Source organism: Mesoplodon densirostris, chromosome 18 (assembly GCF_025265405.1).
Source record: "Mesoplodon densirostris isolate mMesDen1 chromosome 18, mMesDen1 primary haplotype, whole genome shotgun sequence".
Lineage (NCBI taxonomy): Eukaryota > Metazoa > Chordata > Mammalia > Artiodactyla > Ziphiidae > Mesoplodon > Mesoplodon densirostris.
Genome location: NC_082678.1, coordinates 1404508 through 1427081, shown reverse-complemented (window position 1 = coordinate 1427081; position 22574 = coordinate 1404508). Strand labels below are relative to the sequence as shown.

General features: G+C 45.3%; 1 protein-coding gene and 1 pseudogene across 2 annotated transcripts; both read right to left on the bottom strand.

Moving 5' to 3' along the window:
- Positions 1-413: 413 nt before the first annotated feature.
- Positions 414-12632, bottom strand: ANKRD40 (ankyrin repeat domain 40). 2 transcript variants are annotated; one of them, XM_060082272.1, is made up of 5 exons: positions 12438-12632; positions 7361-7509; positions 6528-7013; positions 3493-3665; positions 414-2877 (listed from the first exon to the last, which is right to left on the bottom strand). In XM_060082272.1, exons 1-5 carry the CDS (start codon positions 12569-12571, stop codon positions 2731-2733), a joined length of 1089 nt encoding a protein of 362 aa, XP_059938255.1. In that variant the 5' UTR covers positions 12572-12632; the 3' UTR covers positions 414-2730. The 2 variants fall into 2 exon arrangements, with proteins under 2 accessions (XP_059938255.1, XP_059938254.1); XM_060082271.1 differs by having other exon boundaries at positions 3484-3665; positions 12438-12630.
- On the bottom strand, positions 12578-22569 carry LOC132478456 (large ribosomal subunit protein eL15-like; annotated as a pseudogene).
- Positions 22570-22574: the final 5 nt, after the last annotated feature.

The window sequence follows — 22574 nt, the reverse complement described above, 5'->3', positions numbered from 1 at the left end:
AGGTGTAAGGCTGTATTTCCTCTCCTGTCTTGGGAGTTTGCCTCTGAGCTCGTTGAGGCCCTGAGAGGTGCTGACAGCCCAAAGGAGAGGCTCAGTTGTGTAAAGTAAACAGGATCATCAAAACATGTGGTTAACAGAGGGTGACCTCCGTCTAGCTGGCTCAGCTACTCTGGGGAAATGAAGCCGACTGCTGCGAACTGAGAGGAAGACACCGCACAAAATATCTGTCTCCGGTGCCACTGACGGGCGTGCACGCCACGGCAACAGCAGGATGGAGGAGGCTCCGGTGGGGACCAGTCCCTCCTATTCTTCCTCCAGAGGGTTTTCTCCCTGGAACTGTCCAACAATTTGAACCCCGTATTACTAGAAGTATAGTGCCGTTTAGGAGGCCAAAATTAAAGAATGTGGGTTCCGTCCGTTAATCTTTAATTTTAATAATACTTGTTATGCTTGCACAGTCAGTCAGCAGTTCACGAAGAGAAAAATCTTCAGTGAATGTTTACACATAGGGTGAGCACATGCTTTAAATATGCAGTGGAGGAGGAGGGGAGAATTCACATTTAACAAAGCTAAAAAAAAATCCTTGTTGTAAATTACACAAAGCATATAAAAATATTTCTCTGAATGCATAGATTAAGACTTTAAACTCACCTACCAGCAACTGTGCAGTCTAATTCACTGCCATACGCAAGAGTCAGTTGACCACAGAGGACTTTATAAGGGAGAAGAGAGAGCAGGGCAGGGCCCACCTCTCACTTGAGATTCCCTCGGCCTCCATTTCTAAGCCCGGGAAATGCCCTGGAGCTACTTCTCTGTAGGCCACCTCCCAGCCAGGGGCTTCAACTGCTTCCAAGAATTTCTAATTGATCTGGATGGCTGGAAGAGTATTAACCCCAATGATTTAGACATGAATTAATACTGAATTTATTTATTCCAGGATAAAACTAGCCTTAAGGGTATCCGTAAATTGTAACTTTTTTCAAAGGTAAGGGGAAAGAAAGGGTTAGTTTGTCTGGACAGACTATCTTCTGACTGGTTGAAACACAGGGAAGTTTCTTCTTTAAAGTACTTCAGAGAAAGTGAGTAATAAATAACCTTTACTCTGCTAGGCAAACACTGCACAAGGGTGAGTAACTCACCCTCCGTAATTGCTGTAATACAATTAAGTCACTGAACAGAGTGACTCCACATTGGCCTTGAAAACACCTCAACCACAGCTCAGCATTTAAGCAGCAGCGGGAGGCCATTAGCTTAGCACAACATTCTCTTCCACTGACATCTTCTGCACGTTCTCTCTCAATCTGTAGTGTTCCAATAAAATTAACACAGTTCGGAAGTTCAGTTTCTTTGGAAACTATAGGCAGTACGGGGAGAAAGCTTCCTGAGACGGCGGGGACGCTCTTCACCAGCTGGCCTCAAACCCCTGCCCTCCTGTTTGTCTAAGTGTGCTCATTCTTGTCTCTAAAGTTAAGCTGTTTATTTCAACAAGACAGTAGCTTTTCTTTCTAACATTAATGACACTGAAGGGAAGGAAAAGAATCCTTAAATGCGTTCTTCAGAAAAATTCTTATGCCATGCTCAAGAGTTTAATCAGGTATTTGTTTGTTTGGAGGACAAAGCCTGGCAGACTCACAACTGACTCTGTTAAGTGGGTTGGTGGTGGTTGTGGAGGATGCCCAAGATCAAACAACTTGTTTACAAAAGCAACAGATTTCAGAGCTGTGTAAAAATCCCAATAGTTTCAAAATAATCTTTATCTTTGATACAAAAATAAAGATGCTAACTCCTTTTAGCTCAGTTTCCCACAATAACCTTTAAAATAGCAAAGGATTCAGTCTGGAAAATTGCTTTTCATTTGTAGTGGAAAATGAAAGTGGAGAACATGGACTGGCAATGTTTGTGCTCTTCTCTTTCGGTGCAATGAAACAGAAACACGAAGACAGGGATCGCTTCAGTTAAAAAAAAAAAAAAAAAAAAAAAAAAAAAAAAAAAAGCTGTTGCTCTTTTAGAAGGCGTCAGAGAGCCCTCTAGTGACCATGAAGGGGCGTTAATGCAGAGATGACTGTCTAGGCAATGGCAATCTAGAGACAGAAGCAAGTCAAGAGTGTTTACAACGGAAAAAGTCAGGGAGGGGAAGCTCTTTTGGTTAACAGCATATTTACAATTAGGTAACTGTATTCTTAAATAATTTTAACCTGAGTAACATTTATAAATATGTTATGTGAAACCTCACAGCCACAAGTCACACCAAAATTCCTATGTCCAGTACCTGTGCTTTCCCCAGTTTTCCTCTCTAGTCAGTTCACGTTTCTGGAGAGTCGTGAACATGCAACCCCAAGAGAAGCGCTTCCCGGCCCTTCGGGTGCACTGTCAACAGGACTAGCCAGAAATAGGCTCTGCTCTCTCTCAGCTTCTGTCAGGCAACTCTCTTACATTCTGCACAAAAAAAACACACTGGATATAGAACCGTCGGCTTCTGCCTCTCCAGGCCACTTCTCAGCTGTTCACAGCTTCAAGCAATAGGTTTATTGTGCACCAAGAGGCCCGGAAGAGTGGCACCGCTGCTCGGGGTCGGGGGCTTCCTACCTTGGCAGAACGACGTTAGTGTATCCGACACAGTGGCACCAGGGGCCCTCTGGGGCATCCAAGGCATTTAGATCAATGGCTTGTCCTTGGCCCAGAGGTGATGCACACCCGTCACAGGACTCAGTGATAAAAGTCCCTGCGGCATTAGTAAGTCAGTTTTGAAGCTCTCCTGTTGTAGCAAGGCCTTTCGGTCAGTGTGGATGCAGCATTTCTGAACAGAAAATTGTTTTCACTTATCATTAGAACCAGCTCCAGCTCTTGGAAATCTTGGAGTCGAGCAACATCTTTGTCCTAAAACAAAAATAGGTTAAACAGATTAAGAGGAGCCGCTTGTCTCTATGTGTTTGGTGTGCTGTGTTGATACCAGTGATAGTGCAGGAAATTCCCCAGGAGTGTGAACTGGGTTGGAGTAGTAGGAGGCCTTAACAGCAGTTGCTACAAGATAAGCACACCTCGAAGGGAGAGGCAGTGCAGGGATGTTTTCCTCAGGGGCTCCGAGAAGCCAGAAGCCTGACATTCAGGGAACCCAGAGATGTTGGGAGGACCACACATGTATCTGTGTAGATTTGCACTATAATTTAGCCTGGTTCTTATGTTATAAAACACAAGGCACATGTGATAGTGCACTAAGGTAATCCTTACAGATCACTAAAGAGAAAACAACCAAAAATAGGTACCTGTGAATGGTAAATTCAGAACATTCTCTCTGGTATCCTACCACTTTCAGAAATGCCTATGTCTCTATAGGCCCAGCAGAGGAAAGAAAGCTCAATGGAAAAACACCCTTTGCTCTTTTTCTATTCTCTTCTCGTTTCTTCAACTATGACTCATATACCCAAGGAGGAAGCTGGGTATTTTCCAAATGGAAAAAGCAACCACTTAACAGACCTTTCTTACCTTTCTTACCAGAGTATTGGGTAACTTTCTGATCTTCTCCACTTGATCAGGATTAACACCCAGCTCACAGCAACTCACTCTGAGCAGTTCTTGGTAGGTGAGCTCCTGTCGGTCCAGTTCAATTTCAATGAAATCATTTTCTCGAAGAGATGGGTTCTGAATCCTCACCTTGAGTACCAGCTCTAGGGAAAAGGGGGGGAAATGTTAATGAATGATTCTGGCATAGTAACCCGATGTAAGTTAAGACCTTTTCCAGAAGATGGTTACCCTTAATCATGCCCTGTGCTAAGGCCTGTGCCACCCAATGAGAAAACTAAGCACAATATTACAGCATGGTTTGCTCAGGCCCAGTTCTAGCTCTGCTGGTGCAGTTGCATTGTCCTCCCTGTATCTAAGACTGTGGTTCACAAAGTAAAGGGGCGGCGGGGGGAGACGGCAGACAACCATCCCAGCCATACAGAAGGACAATTTACTTCTGCCGCTGGAGCTAAGCAGGTACAGGCTTGAGAATGGGTTGGGTATCAAACTACACATAAGCAGGGTACGGGGAAGCGAGGTGAAAAGAAGGCACGGGAAAGATAACGGTACAAGAGTTACTCTATAAAGATTTAACAATTGTGGATCTAAGGATATTTATGATATGAAAATCCTTGCAATAAAGACAGTACAAGAGCAAAAAGCTAAGCTGCTGATAAAAATTAAAGTCTAACTATGATTTGAATTCAGTACACCTTAATAAGGGAGGGATTTTGGCTTTGAGAGTAAGCAAACACCATTACTCGTGGGTCTGGGGTCTAAGCAGTCTGCTCCTAAATTCCGAGCCCGGCTGCCATGAGGGCCCAAGCCGTGCACCCATGTGCATTTAGTGGTTCTGCTTTGCTCCTTATATATGAATCCCCCACGCCACCCATGGGCCACTGTTATCAACAATAGTAACAGGTCCTCAAAAACAGAAAGTGAGGGAGTTACTGATACAGAAAAAGAAAGGTAAGACTAGACTATGCCCTGTGGTGTTGACTGGAATTGGAGGTATTAGGATTAATTTACAGTTTTCAATATTTTTTTAAAAGATCTAGATTAAATAGATATAGAAATACAGAAAAAAATACATATATTTGTGTTTGCTTGCCTTTTTTTTTTCTTTTTTTAAACGTTACTAATCCTCTCAAGTCAGCATGCAGCTTGATATCCAGGAAGCATATGTTCATTTCCTACTTTTCATCTAAAACAGGGGTCCCCAACCCCCGGCCACGGACCAATACCACTCCACGGCCTGTTAGGAACGGGGCTGCACAGCAGGAGGTGAGTAGCAAGCGAGCAAAGCTTTGTCTGGGGCTCCCCATTGCTCGAATTACCACCTGAACCATTCTCCCCCTCCCCCCACCAGTCTGTAGAAAAACTGTCTTCCACAAAACCAGTCCCTGGTGCCAAAAAGGCTGGGGACCGCTGATATAAAATATCAATGGAGAGTTTGTTGCTTTTGTCATAAATTGTGGGAGCTGCTTTCAAGTCTACTTTTTGTGACCTTTTGAACCCTGAATGCCTGTGGTACAAATGGGTATAACCCCGCTCTATCATGTACTAGATATGTGATACTGGGCAAATTACCTATCTCTTTGCATTTAAGTTTCTTCACTTCTAAAATGTACATAGGGACTTCCCTGGCGGTCCAGTGGTTAAGACCCCATGCTTCCAATGCAAGGGGCGCAGGTTCAATCCCTGGTCGGGGAACTAAGATCCCACATGCTGTGCAGGGCAGCCAAGAAAAAAAATCTTAAAAAATAAACAAGTAAAATGTACGTAATGGGAATTCACTGGCAGTCCAGTGGTTAGGACTCGTCGCTTTCACTGCCAGGGCCCAGGTTCAATCCCTGGTCCGGGAACTAAGATCCTGCAGGTTATGCAGGGAGGCCAAAATAAATAAATAAATTAAATTAAATGTAAACAACACCCAGTTTATGGGTTTGTTGTAACAATTAAAGGAGAACTTGGAACGCTCTGAAGCAATGTCACTATAGGTACATGTTTAGTTTACATCTTCCTGGTGCATCTTTCCTTTCATCACTCAATTGCTCTTTATTGTTTGCGTGCTTTTTTCTTTCTTTTCTAACTCTGTCCTCTGAGTGAGCCTAGAAGAGACGACGCTGGCAGCACCGAGCACACGTGGCGCCCACACTCTGGTGCCTGGATACCGGTCTCCCCCGAAGACAACCAGGGCTCCTTGGAGAAACGGCTGATTCCAAGGCTGGGGTGGGGAAAGTTATACTAGGGAGACTGAAACATCCTGCTGTACCACAAAGTAAGGAAGTGCTCCAAGAACGATGGACATGTCCAAGAGACACGACAACAAGCTCCAAGGGGCTCCCTCTGGATAAATCTGGCATAATTTGAATATCAAAATAATGATACTAATGGATTATAACCCAATAAGTAAAATAAGAATCAGTGAGTTCAAATGCAGGAGAAGGGAAAGCCCTTCTTTATAGTAGAATACCCACTAATAAATAGAGAAAAAAAATGAAAGGAAATCATATTCTACAAAATAACTGGCCTGGACTCTTCAAAAATCTGAGGTCTAAAATGATAGCTAAAGGCTGAGGAAATGCTCCAGATTAAAGGAGACTATAACAACATGATAGCCAAACGCAGTGGTTGATCCTGGGAGGCGGACAGGAGCGGAGGGAGTGCAGATAGTTACAAAGGGCATTGCTGAGACAGCTGACAACATTTAAATATAAACTATGGGTTATTATGTCAAGGTTATATTTTCTAAATCTGGTCATTATACGGTGATTATGTAAGAGACTATCCTTGTTCTTAGGAAAAACACACTTAAGTAGTTCAGGGTAAAAGGGCAAAAGATAACTTGTAAATCTGAGTAAAGAGAGTTCCTTATACTAGTCTTGCAACTTTTCTGTAAGTTTGTAATCAGACGCAAAACAAATAAATCCCACCCCCACTCCTCAGAAAACCAGGAAGTAAAGCACTAGACCTGTGGACACCACCTGCCCTGTTGCAGAGGCTGTTTGCTGATGAGAGGTTACCTTGCATATTAAATGGAAATGCTCCGGTGAAGAAAAATGGCTGGAATGCTGGTGCTGGTCCTGCATACGTCCCATTTTGAGGCTCCAGAGACATGGGTGGCTTGGACGGGACAGAAGAGAACAGGGAGCAGCTCTGACTCACCGGTGGCTGACAAACAGGACCTGGTTTTGTGCTTTCTGGTGTTCTGAGTATGGCAGATGGGGCAGACACATCCCCATTCTGAACCAGTGCCAAAGAGGTGTGGTCCCGTGGAAAGGCCCCAAGCAGGGGAGGTTCCCCAGGGGGCAGCAATGGAGGCGAGCCATCTGCAGGGGGTGATGCCGGAGGTGTGGAGGGGCCCCCATTCTGCAGCTGGGCTGAATCCTCCGACCCAGGGGTATAGATGAAAGGGAAGGCTGGGTTGGCCAAATAGTTGGGAACAAAGGGCAGCTCGGACTCCTTCTTCAGCGGGGGGAGGTCGTCATGGTCATCATCATCATCTTCCACTTAAAAAGGCGGAAACACAGAACGTTTACATAGCCCTTTACAAATTACAAAGTAAAGAGCATCTTGTGAAAGCTAGTGTCCTTTGGTATACAACACATATTTTGATCAGTGTTTACTGCACATTTATCATTACCATTTTTATCACCTTAAAGTTTACAGATAAAAAACCAAACCTTTATAATGCCTACCTTTCCAGAAACAGTACGGAATAATTATCTTGACACAGTTAAGACTATCTTGTTTTTAGAAACAGACTGGCTGTTTGGCATCAAGAATATGTACAATAATACCGTAAGTCTTAAATTAGGTTGACAAAATCAAAAGTTGCCTCAAAACACAGACTCACCTCCCATAATCTTCCTAATTTCTCTCTTTGATGTTAATTGGACTGGCATTTCTCCCTTGGTGGTAAGAATCTCTTTGTCAGCTCCTGATTTTAACAAGTAAGAGACCACCTGACCATGATTGCGTTTACATGCCCAGTGTAAACAGGTCCTATGGCAAAGAAAAGAAAAAAAGAGTGATTTAAAAAGTGGAGAGGTGATTTGGGATTTCAAATTCTACACACCAGTAAATAAATATATACAAGCGTGTTAGAGTTCACCTAGAACCAGAAAATCAGGCTGGTAATCTTAACTTCTCTTTTCAGAAAGCAGATGATCGAAATATTTAATATGCTTAAAATTTATTTTTCAATTTCATTTCTGGCCCTTGGGAAAAGCTGATTTATCCTAGGAGCTTTATTTCAATGGCTTTCAGAAGGCTGGCTGGCTGCCTGGCTGGCTAGATACCTCTACTGATATCATCCTGTGTGTTAACTCTATCAGTGTCGCTCATTAGATTGTACCAGTCTCTTTAAACTATATTTTTACATGGCCATATTCCTTTTAAGAGACGATGGAAACTTGCTTCATATGCACCAAATGTCACTTGAAGATTAAATGTTACCAGGCTACTAGCCATCTCTCATCTGCAGCTTGCTCTCTCACTAAAATTATTACTACAGCAGATTCCTGTCTGAATCTCAGTTACTCTTTGCCTCTTTCCTTTTCTCTCCTTCACACACACACACACACACAAAGGATTTCCAAATTTCCATTTTTAAGAGTTCACTTCTCTAGTTCTCTCCAGAAGGCTACGTTTTTCAAGTGCTTTACGAATTAAAGTACGTGTGCAATGCCTTGTGTTTAAGGCACTGCACACGTACTTTAATTCCTAAAGCACTTAAAAAATGTACATCAACAGCCAAAATTTTTGAGAACTCTTCTGAAGTATTAGACTCATTTAGGTAAAACTAATTATTTACTATTGTACACACAGGAAGGGATTATGCACACTTTAAAGAGCTATTATCTTAACACTGCACAGAAATATAATTAACATGCTAGCCAATACTCCAACTTAATAGAGCTACTAAATTCATCCCCAGTTGCCAAAGTTGAACGTTATTATGGAAGGGAATGACTTTTCTCCCCTCTGTTTTTGTTTTTCTTTTCCTCCCCTCTGTTTTGAAATGTCCTCACTCACCAACTCTCTAATTGAACTGAGATAAATATCTTCAGAGCTTATAGACGAATATGAATATGGTAAAGAATAGAACATATGTTCAATAGTGAGGATTAGGTCACCCACCTGAGAAATATAACTATCTAGAAAGTACATTTGGTTCCAGGAAAAAGCTGATTTGCCCTGGGCACCTTAATATTTATGACTTACAGAAAGCCAGCTTGTCTGGCTGGCTGGGAGCAACTCCACTGATGTTTCAGAGTGATATCTGACATTCCAAACTATTACTCACTAGAATTAGATTATCCAGGTGTCTTTAGAAGGTTCTATGATGAAAAGAATGCCGATTTGGGGAAAATAAGGTAAGAGTCTTGATATGGACTTCTAAAATATAAGCTCCGTGTGAAGGTAAGGAAGTATCTGCTTGAATATACAGGTACTTAATTAATATTTGCTGAATGAGTGAACCAAGGACAAGGTGGGCATTACTCGGAGTAGAAGGATCCCATATATCCTTGATTCTGGCCAAACTACAGCTGAGAGTGTGTTTGTGTGTGGATGTCTTGAAAGCCTGGAAATGAATAATTATAATGATAAGCAAGCACTCAAAAATGAATGGAGCATGATGAGAAAAGTATGTTTCCTTTTGGAAATAAAGTGCTCACTTGCTAGTAGTAAATCACTTGTTCACGACAAGCTTGAGAGTGAAGGAAGAAATATACTGCCAGTGGATCTGAGACACCTGGGGACAAACCAACTAGCTAAAGCATCACCATGTAAAGGGGAGTTAAGTCAACATAGCACGTCCCCCACAGCCCTGTACCCTGAGTGATCATCATTTATAGTCCAGACCTGTGTGGCTCTGGGTGGCCAGAACTCACAGGCACTGTAGCCAGGCAATATTTTCAACTTCTTCATGAGCTATTATACTTGTTCCTTAAAGCAAAGGGGTATGCATGACACTTGAATTACAATTGATGTGGGCGCTCTATCTTTGAACTTGAGCTCTTTAAGCTTTAAATTTGCAGTCAGAATAGCCTATCAGTGCTGGGAAGTATTTCAGACCAGAGGCACTGGGCATCCTTTCAGTGCTGGGAAGTATTTCAGACCAGAGGCACAAATTTCACTTGTGCAGAAATTGTGGTTACTGAGCAGCTAAGAATTGAAAGCAGTGACCATTCTGCTTTTCTATGCTGCTGACTATGTTTTTTGAGGATAACCTTTATATCCCATTACCCAGCACATTGCTTAAAAAAATACTAGTTAAAAAAGAAAAAATAGTTAACACAGACATAATGTTTTACATACTGAGCACTGTTCTAAAAGCTTTACATATATTAATTCACTTAATCCTCTAAACAACCCATGAGTTACCTACTATTATCAACATTCTCCCACTTTACAGATGAGAAAACTGCGGCAGTCAGCAAATAAGCAAAACACTATGGTACACAGAGATTGTATTATAAGGACAATAAAGAGAGGAAAGGGATTAGGAAATGCCAGAGACAGGGAAGGGGCATGGCTCAATTTTAAATTGAGGGCCAAGGAAAGACTCACTAAGGGGACATCTAAGCTAAGACCTGAAGGAGGTGAGGGAACAAAAGCATTTTAAATGACGGGAAGAGAAAACACAAAGGCCTTGAATCAACATTGTGCCTGGTGTTTTCAGGAGAAGCAAGGAGGCCAGGAGAGCAGAATGAAGGGGGCAAGGGGGTAAAGCCGGAGGTGAGGCTTAGAGGTAAAGACAGAGGATGCAGGGACAAGGAGTCGAAACTGTAGGACCCTGTTGGCTTTTACTCAATGTGAGACGGGAGCCATTAAAGGGTTTTTGAGCAGAATGAAATGATCTGACTTATGTTTTAAGTCAGGATCCCTCTGGCTGCTGTGCTGAGAAAAGATGTAGCGTAAAAGGACTAGTTAGGAGGCTACTGCATTAAACCAAGTGATGGAATGATGGTGGCTTTGCACCAGAGGTGTAGTGGTAGAGCTAGTGAGAAATGGTCAGATTCTAACTACACCGCTGCCAGTGGAGCTGGCAGGATTAGCAGCTGGACTGGATGTGGGGTGTGAGGGAAAGACAGAAGGCAAGGAGGGAACCAAAGGTTCTGGCCTGTGCGCCTCAGATGCTGAGATGAGGACTCAGGAGCAGGCTGGGGACAATTAGGGATATGAGGGAGACCAGGAACTCAACACTGGACATGTTGAATTTGAAGTCCTGTTAGACATCTTCCCCCAATTAAATCTATGAAAGCCTCTTCATAGTTCAACCAACTTACATTCACTGAGCACCTACTATGTGGTTAAGAAAGTATGGTTTGGGGGCTTCCCTGGTGGTCCGGTGGTTAAGACTCCATGTTTCCACTGCAGGGGGTGCGGGTTCGATCCCTGGTCAGGGAACTAAGATCCCACATGCCGTTGGGTGTGGCCAAAAAAAAAAAAAAAAAAAAAGAGGAAGTATGGTTTGGAGGCAGATGCTGGGTTTGTTTCCCAGCTCCATCCGTTACTGTAAACTCTGTGACCTTGGGAAAATTACTTAATATTCCTGGGCTTCAGTATCCTCAGCTACAAAATGGAGAGAATAACAATAGCCATGTCCCTGAGTAGTTGTGAATGAGATAATGCACATAAAGCACTTGGAAGCTTGTTTGCACTACAGAGCAAGCTCAATAAATGTTAGCTATTTATATCATGCTGCATCTCCTTAAATGCTCACAACACTCTTCTGAAATAACTGGAAAATGAAGTGACTCGGGCAAGGCTGTATATCTAAGCAGGAATGGAGAAGAACCTGCAGGAAAGACCAGGCTCATTCTTGTACACAACACTGCCTCCCAGTGCCGAAACAATGATTCGCAGCTTGTGAAGCACATAGCAATACTAGAAATGGCACACACAGAGAAAAGCAAGCTAGTTTGCAAACACTTTTAAACAAAACAAAAAAGCAGTTTCTACTGTCTTCTGGCTTTCTGGACAGCTACCCGGGCTGTTTTCCTTAGGGTAAGTTGGTAGACAGATTTGTGAGGAAGTCAGGAAACTGCGACTCCAGTCCTGGCTTTTATATTAATAGTTGTGTGACCTCGGGCAGGTTATTCTCTGGAGTTGAACCCATCTCCAATGTCCCTTTTAGTTTCAAACTGTACGATTCCACCTTAAAAAATAAAACATTTGCAAACTCACTTTAACTCTCAGCTAGCAAAATAGGTTGGTTAAGCATTACCTGGATCAAATAAAAAATTAAAATTTAAATGCGAAGAGAGCAGAAGAATACCACATTCAGTAACTTAAAACTTGACCACCAGCACATCTTAAAATGAGATTCCTTATTTAGTTGGAAAGGACTCAACTGCATGCAGGCATCTAAGTCCCATATTTGAAACTGTTGTACGAAAACAAAGCAAACACTCTCCAGGATAAATGAATGGGTCTTCCTGCAACAGGCAGCTGTAGGTGGTAGCAAATCACTGAGGCAGTGAGGAGACAACAGAGAAGCAGAATAGGGATGCAAGTGATTGTTTTTCCTTGTCTTGGGAAAAGAAATCGTGCTAGTTGAGAAGATCCACATTTGATCAGTTGCTTATGCTCTTTGCTCTGCACGGACGTGTTCTTCATAGTAATTCCAGACTCGAACTGGGGTGAGCTCCACATTAGAGTGACGTTAGGGGTGGGGTGAGGGGAACGGCGGGCGCCAGGGTTCGGGTGGGCGCTGCCGGGGCAGGACCACGTGGGCCGGGATTTGGACACGACGCTCCGCTGACTACCGGAGGCAGAGGGGGCCAGGTCTGGCCTCCAGAGCGCACAGCCTCGTTGACCGGGAGCGCCCGGCCACGCCTTAGAGGGCGTCGCGGGCAGCGCTAGGCCGAGGTCGCGCCCGGGCCGGGTGCTCTGACCCTAGGCCTCCCCCGCTCCCCACTTACCAGCCGTTGACCTCATTTTGCGAGTTCACATCCACCCCGCTCTCCACCAGTTTCTGCACCTCCCGAATGTCCCCCAAGGCCGCGGCCTCCCGCAGCCTCTCCTGCTGCTCCTTCTGCTCCAGGAGAGCGCTCATCTTCCCTCAGCCCCAGGCCCCCGCCCGGGCCCGCCCGCCCAGTCCCGGCCGGTCAGCGCCGCCGCCGCCGCGGCCCGCTCCCCGCCATGGGAAGACCGCGCGGAGCACGTCCGCCCAGCTCGCGCCGCCGCCCGCGCCCGGCCAGCTGCCTCTGCTACCCCGCCGAGGGCCGCCCGCCACTCCCCTGCTGCTCCCGGCCCGTGGGCCCAAGCCTCTTCCCGGCCGCGCCTCCCGCAGGCCGGCTCCGGGGGAACCTATTCGGAGTGACAACCCTGACCCAGATATTTTCCGTTCCTACCCTCGGCGCCCGCGCGGGCCGGCTGTTTATGTAACAGCTGCACAATATTATCTGCCGTGATTCACCGACTATTTTTAGAACTCCCTACCCCGCAGCTCCCAGGGAGGAGGACAGACACAAGGAAAGGGAAGAATGGGTGTTTGAGAGCCAGAAAAGCCTTATCCCCTGGCGCAGGCTGTTTACCAGGCATCAAAAATAGTTGGTGTTCCCCACCCCCACCCCGGTTTGTTTCGCTCTTTTTCCTTATCTGAACCAACTCTTGCCCAGCAGGATGGGGAAATGGGCTGAAAACGATCCTATTATATGCCTATTATTGCAGAGATAGAGTACACGGTTCTTCTTTTGACAGTGCTTGGGACTATTCAGTTCGATTATTTATTTCAATTGCTGTTGTTTTACATCTCATTTTAGAGATTTCTTCTAAATTGGCTTTCAGGAAAAATATTTATATTATGCTCAGAGTCTATAAAATGTGATTTTTACTGCTTTTAAATCTTAATTAATTACTCTTCGTGAAGGCCATGTAAGGAAAAAAGAAGGAAGAGAACACCAAAGAGGCTTTGGAATTATCCGGGTCTCTGATATCAGAAGCTGGGGAGAGGAACGGTGCAAAGTATAAACAGCATTCTGCCTGAATTCTTTGCCTAATCAATCTAATGAGGCTCAGAGACTGGGCTGGCACTGCTTTACTACCCAGCCGGAGGAAAAGAAAAGTATTGTTTTGCTGAGCTCAGGCGCCCGGGAGACATCTTCCAATGTGGCACAGGATGGAAGATTGCAGATGGGGTCGGAAGGATTAAGGAATAACCCTGGGGTGAAAAAGAGAAAGGTCTGAACGCAGAGAGGAGATAAGATAGGAAGAGACAAATTTAGGCATGGGGTTTTCATTTGCCTCTATTGGGGCAGCCCAGGATTTGCACAGCAAGCATTTTTCTTGCTACTGTTTAAGAAAAACCCAAATCTGTTTATCATGATACAGTCATTCACACAGTACACAGGGCACACCAGGTGGTACTGAATATAAACTGACTGCACACTTAAATTGATCCTATGGTGAACTGGAACTCTGCTTGAGCTTACTTTTTTTCTTTTTTTTTTTTTTTTTTGCGGTACGCGGGCCTCTCACTGTTGTGGCCTCTCCCGCTGCGGAGCACAGGCTCCGGACGCGCAGGCTCAGCGGCCATGGCTCAGGGGCCCAGCCGCTCCGCGACATGTGGGATCTTCCCAGACCGGGGCATGAACCCGCGTCCCCTGCATCGGCAGGCGAACTCTCAACCACTGCGCCACCAGGGAAGCCCGAGCTTACATTTTTGTTTGTCCTCCAATTTAAACTTTAATTCTCAGATCCAGCATGATACTCCATCTGAAGCTAATGTGCATAGTACTGGAATTGGGCTCTTTAGCACAATTTGTGTGACAGAGGAGTAGGTAGTGGCCTCTTTTTTTAAAAAGCAGTTCAAAAAACTTGGTAGTTACTGCGGATCAAAATCTGTGAGTTCTCTTTATAAGGATTTATTTGTCAAATTTCCCTTCCTTAAAAAGGATCTTAGGGACTTCCCTGGTGGCACAGTTAAGAATCTGCCTGCCCATGCTGGGGACACGGGTTTGAGCCCTGGTCTGGGAAGATCCCACATGCCACGGAGCCACTAAGCCCGTGTGCCACAACTACTGAGTCTGCACTCTAGAGCCTGCGAGCCACAACTACTGAGCCCACGTGCCACAATTACTGAAGCCCGTGCACCTAGAGCCCACGCTCCGTGACAAGAGAAGCCACTGCAGTGAGAAGCCCATGCACCGCAACGAAGAGTAGACCCACTCGCCGCAACTAGAGAAAGCCCGCACACAGCAACGAACACCCAATGCAGCCAAAAATAAATAAATAAATTTCTTTAAAAAAAAATTTACTTATTTGGCTGCGCTGGGTCTTAGTTGCGGCACGCGGGATCTTCATTGCAGCATGCGAGATCTTTAGTTGTGGCATGCGAACTCTTAGTTGCGGCATGCATGTGGGATCTAGTTCCCGGACCAGGGATCGAACCTGGGCCCCCTGCATTGGGATTGCGGAGTCTTACCCACTGGACCACCAGGGAAGTCCCTTATTTATTTTTTATTTTTAAAAATTTAGGGAATTCCCTGGTGGTCCAGTGGTTAGGACTTGGCACCTTCACTGCCAGTTGGGCCCCGGGTTTGATCCCTGGTCGGGGAACTAAGATCCCACGAGCTGAGTGGCGCAACCAAAAAAAGGAAAGGAAAATTAACAGACATTTATTCCTTTAGTTGAACAACCTTTACACACAAAATGTATGGTTTAACTTTTGTTGTTGTTTGTTTTTTGAGTGGAAAGGAATTTAGGTCTCAAGAGATTTTGTGAGCCTGTTACCTATTTTATGGAAATCAGTTAAGTGATTGATTGATTGAGTGATTGATTTGCCTCAAGACCCAGCTTGCAAGATCTTAGTTGCCAGGGATTGAGCCCTGCCTGCCATCCCCCACTCCCCGCCCCCCACAGTAGAAGTGCAGAGCTCTAACCACTGGACCACCAAGGAATTCCCTAAGTGAGCCTTTTAAAAGACCTGAAGAGAATAGGAGAAAAATTGGTTCAAGGAAACCAGCAATTCGATTTCAAAATTAAACTACCTATTAAGTCAGCAAAACCAGAATTGGAAAGAATTGGAGCAATTACTCTTCCATATTTCCTACACACTCAAATTCACCCAGGTAAACAAAGCCTGGACTACTGGAAGATGGGAAGCAAACAGATGTGGTGGTATGCTGAATATTAAAGAAGGCATAATTGGTGACTTGGAAGTTTATAGAAAGGTAAGGATTTTGAGGGTAGGTTGAACAGGAATGAAAAAAATAATGTAGTTAAATTGGAAACCATGAACTTGTATTAACAGCAACTACATGACTTTTCTCAGTAGCCTTAAGGGAATGGATAAATTGGGTTGACCCAAGATGACTTTTAACACTTGTTAGACTGAGCAATGATGTTACTTTTAAATAAAGCCAACCTTATTTTTTAGCCAAAGGTAAAATGGTCACAAACTAGCACTACAGATAAAGTATTTACAATTTTTTTTTTTTTTTTTTTTTTGTGCAGTACGCGGGCCTCTCACTGCTGTGGCCTCTCCCATTGCGGAGCACAGGCTCCAGACGCGCAGGCTCAGCGGCCATGGCTCACGGGCCCAGCCGCTCCGCGGCATGTGGGATCCTCCCGGACCGGGGCACTAACCCATGTCCCCTGCATCGGCAGGCGGACTCTCAACCACTGCACCACCAGGGAAGCCCCAAGTATTTACAATTTTGATCAAAGCTGACTTTTTCTATCCTCCCACACTTGAAAGGTATCTGATGACCATCCATTTCCCAATCCTAGCGTTACTAGCTTACAAACCTTAAGGTTTATAATTCCCTTCTCATTTACTTGATGTTCAATTTCCATCAGTTTCAGTATATGCCAGTATAAATACCATTACTATTTTGCATGAAATTCAGTATTCTACAGATCCCGTGGAGTCATGGGATTGAGTCAGGAGCCTCTGCCTTTTAAGTGAACTTCAGTGGTACTGTGGAGACCAAGGCAATTTTGTTTAGGTTAACCAGGATTTGTTTCTTTTGTAAGAGAATCCTCTTGCAACATGTTTATTGAATTCTCTTAAAAATGGTGGCATTCTTTTAAACTTTTCTCCTTTCGGAAGCAGCAGTCACAGATATGGAATATTAGATTAAATCTAAAAATGTAGCCCCTAGTCAACTTTCATTACTTTTCTGCATATGATCATGACAGAGGATTAGGACATCCTTCATATTTCCAAGCAAAATCCAATTTTAAAAGTTTGTCCTTGGGCTTTCCTGGTGGCACAGTTATTAAGAATCTGCATGCCAGTGCAGGGGATAACAGGTTTGAGCCCTGGTCCGGGAAGATCCCACACGCCGCCGAGCAACAAAGCCTGTGTGCCACAGCTACTGAGCCTGCACTCTAGAGCTGGCATGCCACAACTACTGAAGCCCCTGCACCTAGAGCCCGTGCTCTGCAACAAGAGAAGCCACTGCAATGGGAAGCCCACGCACCGCACCAAAGAGTAGCCCCCACTTGCCACAACTAGAGAAAGCCCACGCACAGCAACGAAGACCCAACGCAGCCAAAAATAAATTAATTTAAAAAAAGAAGTCTATCCTTGCCAAATTCCATAAAACAGCCACTGGAGAGTAACCCAGCAGAGCACTGCATAGCTCCAGTGAAGCTGTAGGTTTCACCACATGCACCGACATGTGCACGGCTAGTTTCTGCACTCCTCTTCTACATAATGTATTTTACACCTATTGTACAAAACAGCATTTTAAACACTGACATATAAACTTCCTAAAAGGATAAAGCAAAGACAAAAGTATTTATCTTATTAGAAACAAGATATACCATCACTTATAGTATTCACACATTATTGCACTTTAGTTTTCATAATTTGACAATGCATTCATGAAACAATCTGTAGACAACTAGTTTTAACAGACAAGTTAAAAAACACTTTTTAGACATGAATATCCTAATTTTTAGGTAAGAATTTCACAAACATTACTTTTTTTTAAACTTTATTTTTGGCTGTGTTGGGTCTTTGTTGCTGAACGTGGGCTTTTCTCTGGTTGAGGCGAGCAGGGGCTACTCTTTGTTGTGGTGTGCGGGCTTCTCACTGCGGTGGATTCTCTTGTTGTGGAGCATGGGCTCTAGGCACGCAGGCTTCAGTAGTTGTGGCACATGGGCTCAGTAGTTGTGGCTCGCAGGCTCTAGAGCGCAGGCTCCGTAGTTGTGGCGCCGGGCTTAGTTGCTCCGTGGCATGTGGGATCTTCCCGGACCAGGGCTCGAACCCGTGTTCCCTGCATTGGCAGGCAGATTCTTAACCACCGTGCCACCAGGGAAGCCCACAAGCATTACTTATATTAGCAGTAACATGGAGCTGGAGAGTACTGTGCCATCTCCAAGCTGCATGGTGAGAACCACCAGCGGTGTGGTGGAACTTGTGGCCCTTTCCAAGGCTACAGCTCTTTCAACCTGCCAACGTCAGCCCTCACATCTACCTGTACTTGTGGACTGGACTGCTGATCCACTAGGTGTCAGGATTTCTTCTGGTAGATTTATGGAATGGATCAACGAGGATAACCTCAAAGAATTTGTGTGTAGAATTTTCACCAACCCAGTGTGAATCCAGGACTCTCAGAGCCACATGGTGGCACCCAGCTCACTCCTCCACAATAGACTGAAGGCTTCAAACAAACTTTAGCCGTTTAACACCATGATAATTAGGCTTGCCATAGCCGGCACCCTTAGGAACTGGGCATTTGCAGCTAGCACGGCTCACAGGAGTCTGATATGTGACATAACCTTGCTTGGCCTTGTAGCCCAGTCTGCGTGCTTTGTCAGGCTGGGTGGGGTGGAGGGCCCTGTGGAGTGCAGAGAGCCGGCAGTGCTACTAAGAGCACACCTTGAGAAGAAGGCGCGTAACCTCGGACTGCTTCTTCCTCCACAGCTCCTGGATGTACTCCTAAGTGCCGATGGCGGCTTACCTTTGAGAGAAACTGATGGCTGCCACCAGACTGAAAGGGAGAAACGTTCATTTTAAAGAAAAAGAGTGATATTTGCAGTATCGTGTGACAAACCCCAAAATGTACAAGGTAAAATGGTGGCACAAAGACGATGATGAGTTGTGTGCGGCAGGCAGAGAATGAGGCTCCAGGTTGGCTTTACAGAGCTGGTGATGCTTGGGCTGTGAGCTGAGGAAGATGGGTAGACGTTTCTGGGGTGAGGAAAGAGCATTCCATGTCTGGAGCCGTGTAACGTGGTGTGATGTCATAGGAAGAAGGGGTGTTTGGGCTTCCCTGGGGGCGCAGTGGTTGAGAATCTGCCTGCTAATGCAGGGGACACGGGTTCGAGCCCTGGTCTGGGAGGATCCCACATGCCACAGAGCAGCTAAGCCCGTGAGCCACAACTACTGAGCCCGCGTGTCTGGAGCCTGTGCTCCGCAACAAGAGAGGCCGCGATAGTGAGAGGCCCGCGCACTGCGATGAAGAGTGGCCCCCGCTCGCCACAACTAGAGAAAGCCCTCGCACAGAAATGAAGACCCAACACAGCCCCAAATAAATAAATAAGTAAAAAAAAAAAAAAAAAAAAAAAAGGGGTGTTCAAGGTGTCGGGGGAGCAGGAGCAAAAAGCTGGAGAAGCAGGTCCGATCATGGATGGCCTTGTGGTGTTTAAATTTTAGATGGGGAACCATTGAGGGGTTTTGAGCAGGGAAGAGACACAGCTGGATTTACATTGAGAAAGATGACGGAGGCAGCAAAGCAGATGGAGGATGCAGTCCTGGGGGCCACACTGAAGACTGGGACGCCGTGGTAACTGTGGCTTCAGTTCTATGTTCGTTCACCAGAGCTGCTATACAAAGTACCCCAGACTTGTGGCTTTAAACTACAGAAATGTATTCTCTCACCGTTCTGGAGGCTAAACGTCCAAGATCCAAGGTGTCAGTAGGTTTGTCCAGGAAGATCCTGGTGTCAGTAGATTTGCTTTCTCCTGAGGCCTCTCTCCTTGGCTTGCGGATGGCTGCCTTCACACTGTGTCCTCACATGGCCTTTCCTCTGTCTGTGTGCCTACCTGGCATTTCCAAATTTCCTCTTCTTATAAGGATACCAGTCAGATTGTATCGGGGCCCATTTTAAATTTATTACCTCTTTAAAGGCTCTATTTCCAAATGTAATTACATTGTGAGATCCTACCGTGGATTTTGAGAATTTGAACATATGAATTGGTGTGTGTGTGTGTGTGGTGGGGCACACAGTTCAGTCCATGACACTTTGCATTTGTATCATACATGGAACGGGGTCTGGAGACCACTGATTGATAAGGTTGTTTTCCATCTCAGTATCAGAAAATAACCAACTCATATAATCTATAAAAGTTATCTGTAGGGCTTCCCTGGTGGCGCAGTGGTTGAGAGTCCGCCTGCCGATGCAGGGGACGCGGGTTCATGCCCCGGTCTGGGAGGATCCCACATGCCGCGGAGCGGCTGGGCCCGTGAGCCACGGCCGCTGAGCCTGCGCGTCCGGAGCCTGTGCTCAGCAACGGGAGAGGCCACAACAGTGAGAGGCCCGCGTACCGCAAAAAAAAAAAAAAAAAAAAAAAAAAAAAAGTTATCTGTAAACTGGGCATTGTGATTTGTTTATATAGACTACTTTTGGGAATTCCCTGGCCATCCAGTGGTTAGGACTCTGAGCTTCCAGCGCAGGGGGCACGGGTTTGATCCCCTGGTCGGGGAACTAAGATCCCACATGCCCCCGGGGGCACGGCCAAAAAAACAAAAGACTACTTTTATGTCTGGATCCCTGATGCCCAGCAGATGATGCTGGCACTGGTTGAATTAATGAAAAAGATAAATGAATGAATTCATTATCTGCAGTGGTAATACACACTGAACTGTGGCTGGCCTCAGAATCTATGAAAAAGAGAGCCATAGAGAGCCTAGTGTGGGACTGGGTAGGAGCTCTTGCCTCTGAGATCCAAAGGACAGTATTTTCCTTTTATTTCATTTCACGTTATTGTTACACTTTTGTCTTCCATGGTCGTGGCAGTGGTGAACCTTCAAAAAACGCTTCATTGAGAAAACAGCAACCATCAGCTGAAAACTCCCTCATCTCACTGCTGCATCTACAAACTGATTTCCTTTTTCTTCTTGTTTCAGTGGAGAAAAGGCCCTTTTTCCTAGGAAAGGCCAATATGCCCTGGAGCCTAAACCATCACCTTCCCTTCTTAAGAATTTGGAACTTTAGCTATTCTCTTCTACCTGCTCCAACACTAAACATATTCTAATTTCCCATCTTAAAAAAGCCTCCCTTGACCCAAACCTCCTTTCAGCTCTTACCCTATCTCGCTGCTTCACTTCTTAAAATGAGTTGTCCACCTGCCATTTTACCCCTTCATTTTTCCTTCATTCTTCAATCCATTTCAGTCTGACTTCCAACTGTGGATCCAGTGGATCCTTTTCAGTCTTCTCATGCCAGACCTTCAGCAGTTTTCTACAATGTTGGTCACTTTCACCTTTAAAAAAAATATTTATTTATCTATCTTTGGCTGCATTGGGTCTTCGTTACTGTGCGCAGGCTTTCTCCATTTGCGGCGAGCAGGGGCTACTCTTCGTTGCGGATCACGGGCTCTAGGCGCACAGGCTTCAGTAGTTGTGGCACATGGGCTCAGTAGCTGTGGCTCGCGGGTTCTAGAGCACAGGCTCAGTAGTTGTGGTGCACAGCTTTAGTTGCTCCGCAGCATGTGGGATCTTCCCGGACCAGGGATCGAACCCGTGTCCCCTGCATTGGCAGGTAGATTCTTAACCCCTGCACCACCAGGGAAGCCCACTTTCACCTTCTTGAAACAGTTTCTCTATTTTTGTTTGTTTGTTTGATCTTCTGACTCTATATACTCTTCAAACTTTCCTCTTACATCTTTGCTTCCCTTTCACAGTATCCTATGGTTCCTTCTCTACCCCTTTAAAGCAGCATCTCTCAAATGTTTGCCATCTTCAGGCCACTTAATGAGTATCCTGACAGTTTTAGGTTTATTTAAAATAATGATGAACATCGTTTCATATAATGAAATGACCTTGGTATATGCTACTCTCTGCTTTGAATTCTTTTCTGTCCACATTGCTTGGCTGGAGAGCCATCATCTTTTAGGCCTTAGGTCATTTCCACGGAGAGACCTCTCTTACTCTTTGACAGAACCCTACTTTCTCCTCCTCATTATCATAATAGCTAATGATTAAACTTAAAATGTGTTGGGCCTATTCTACATGCCTTACCTGTGTTATCTTCACAGCAACATCTTATGTGTTTAGGGGACCATTATTACTATAAGCCCCATTTTACAGATGGGGAAAGGAAGGCAGAATGGCAGAGCTGGGATTACCAACCCAGGCGATCTGTCTTTAGAGTCCGTACAGTTAAAGGTGCTAGAGTACTTACTACAATTTATATTGATATATTTATTTATTTAGTGACTGTCTCCCTCACTAATCCTCAAGGTCTGTGGGAGCAAAGACCGTGTCTGAAAGATTCAGAGCTGAGCTTCAAGAGTTTACCTGGTACATGATAGGTACTCAGATATTTGTTCAGTAAATGAATCAATAATTTAAAAAAATTCCAGACTGGGAGGCAAACTCCTCCCCATACTCCGCGTGAGAAGAAACCGCCTTATCTCTTCTTGCCTTGATTTTCCACCTTGTGAATCAGGGGAGTCGGAGTGGGAGGACCAAGCCAGGGAGAAGAGGCGGCAAGCGCAGAGACTAGGAGAAAGGAGTCGGAACATGGAACGAGTGCTTATCTTCACTTTCCTCCACTGCAAGATGGCACCGAGAGCACCGCGTGGTACAGAAGGATACGCTACCCTTTTCTCCATTTCGGAGCGGTGTTAAAGCTTCAAGACGTATGTTTCTATTTCCGTAAAAGAGCGCGGGACTAACGTAGCCTACGGAAGGAAGCAGCACGTGTTACCACGCTGAATAACCTCCGATTTCGCTTGGCGCGGAATGGGGCGATGCCGCCCAGCAGGGGCGGAGTTCAGGCCTCGGCAAGCCCCGCCCGCGGGCCGGCGGAAGCGGCCCGCCCTCGCCTCCCAGGCCTGGGCGTGTCCCCGTGGGCGCACGCGCGCGCACGGCATGTTGG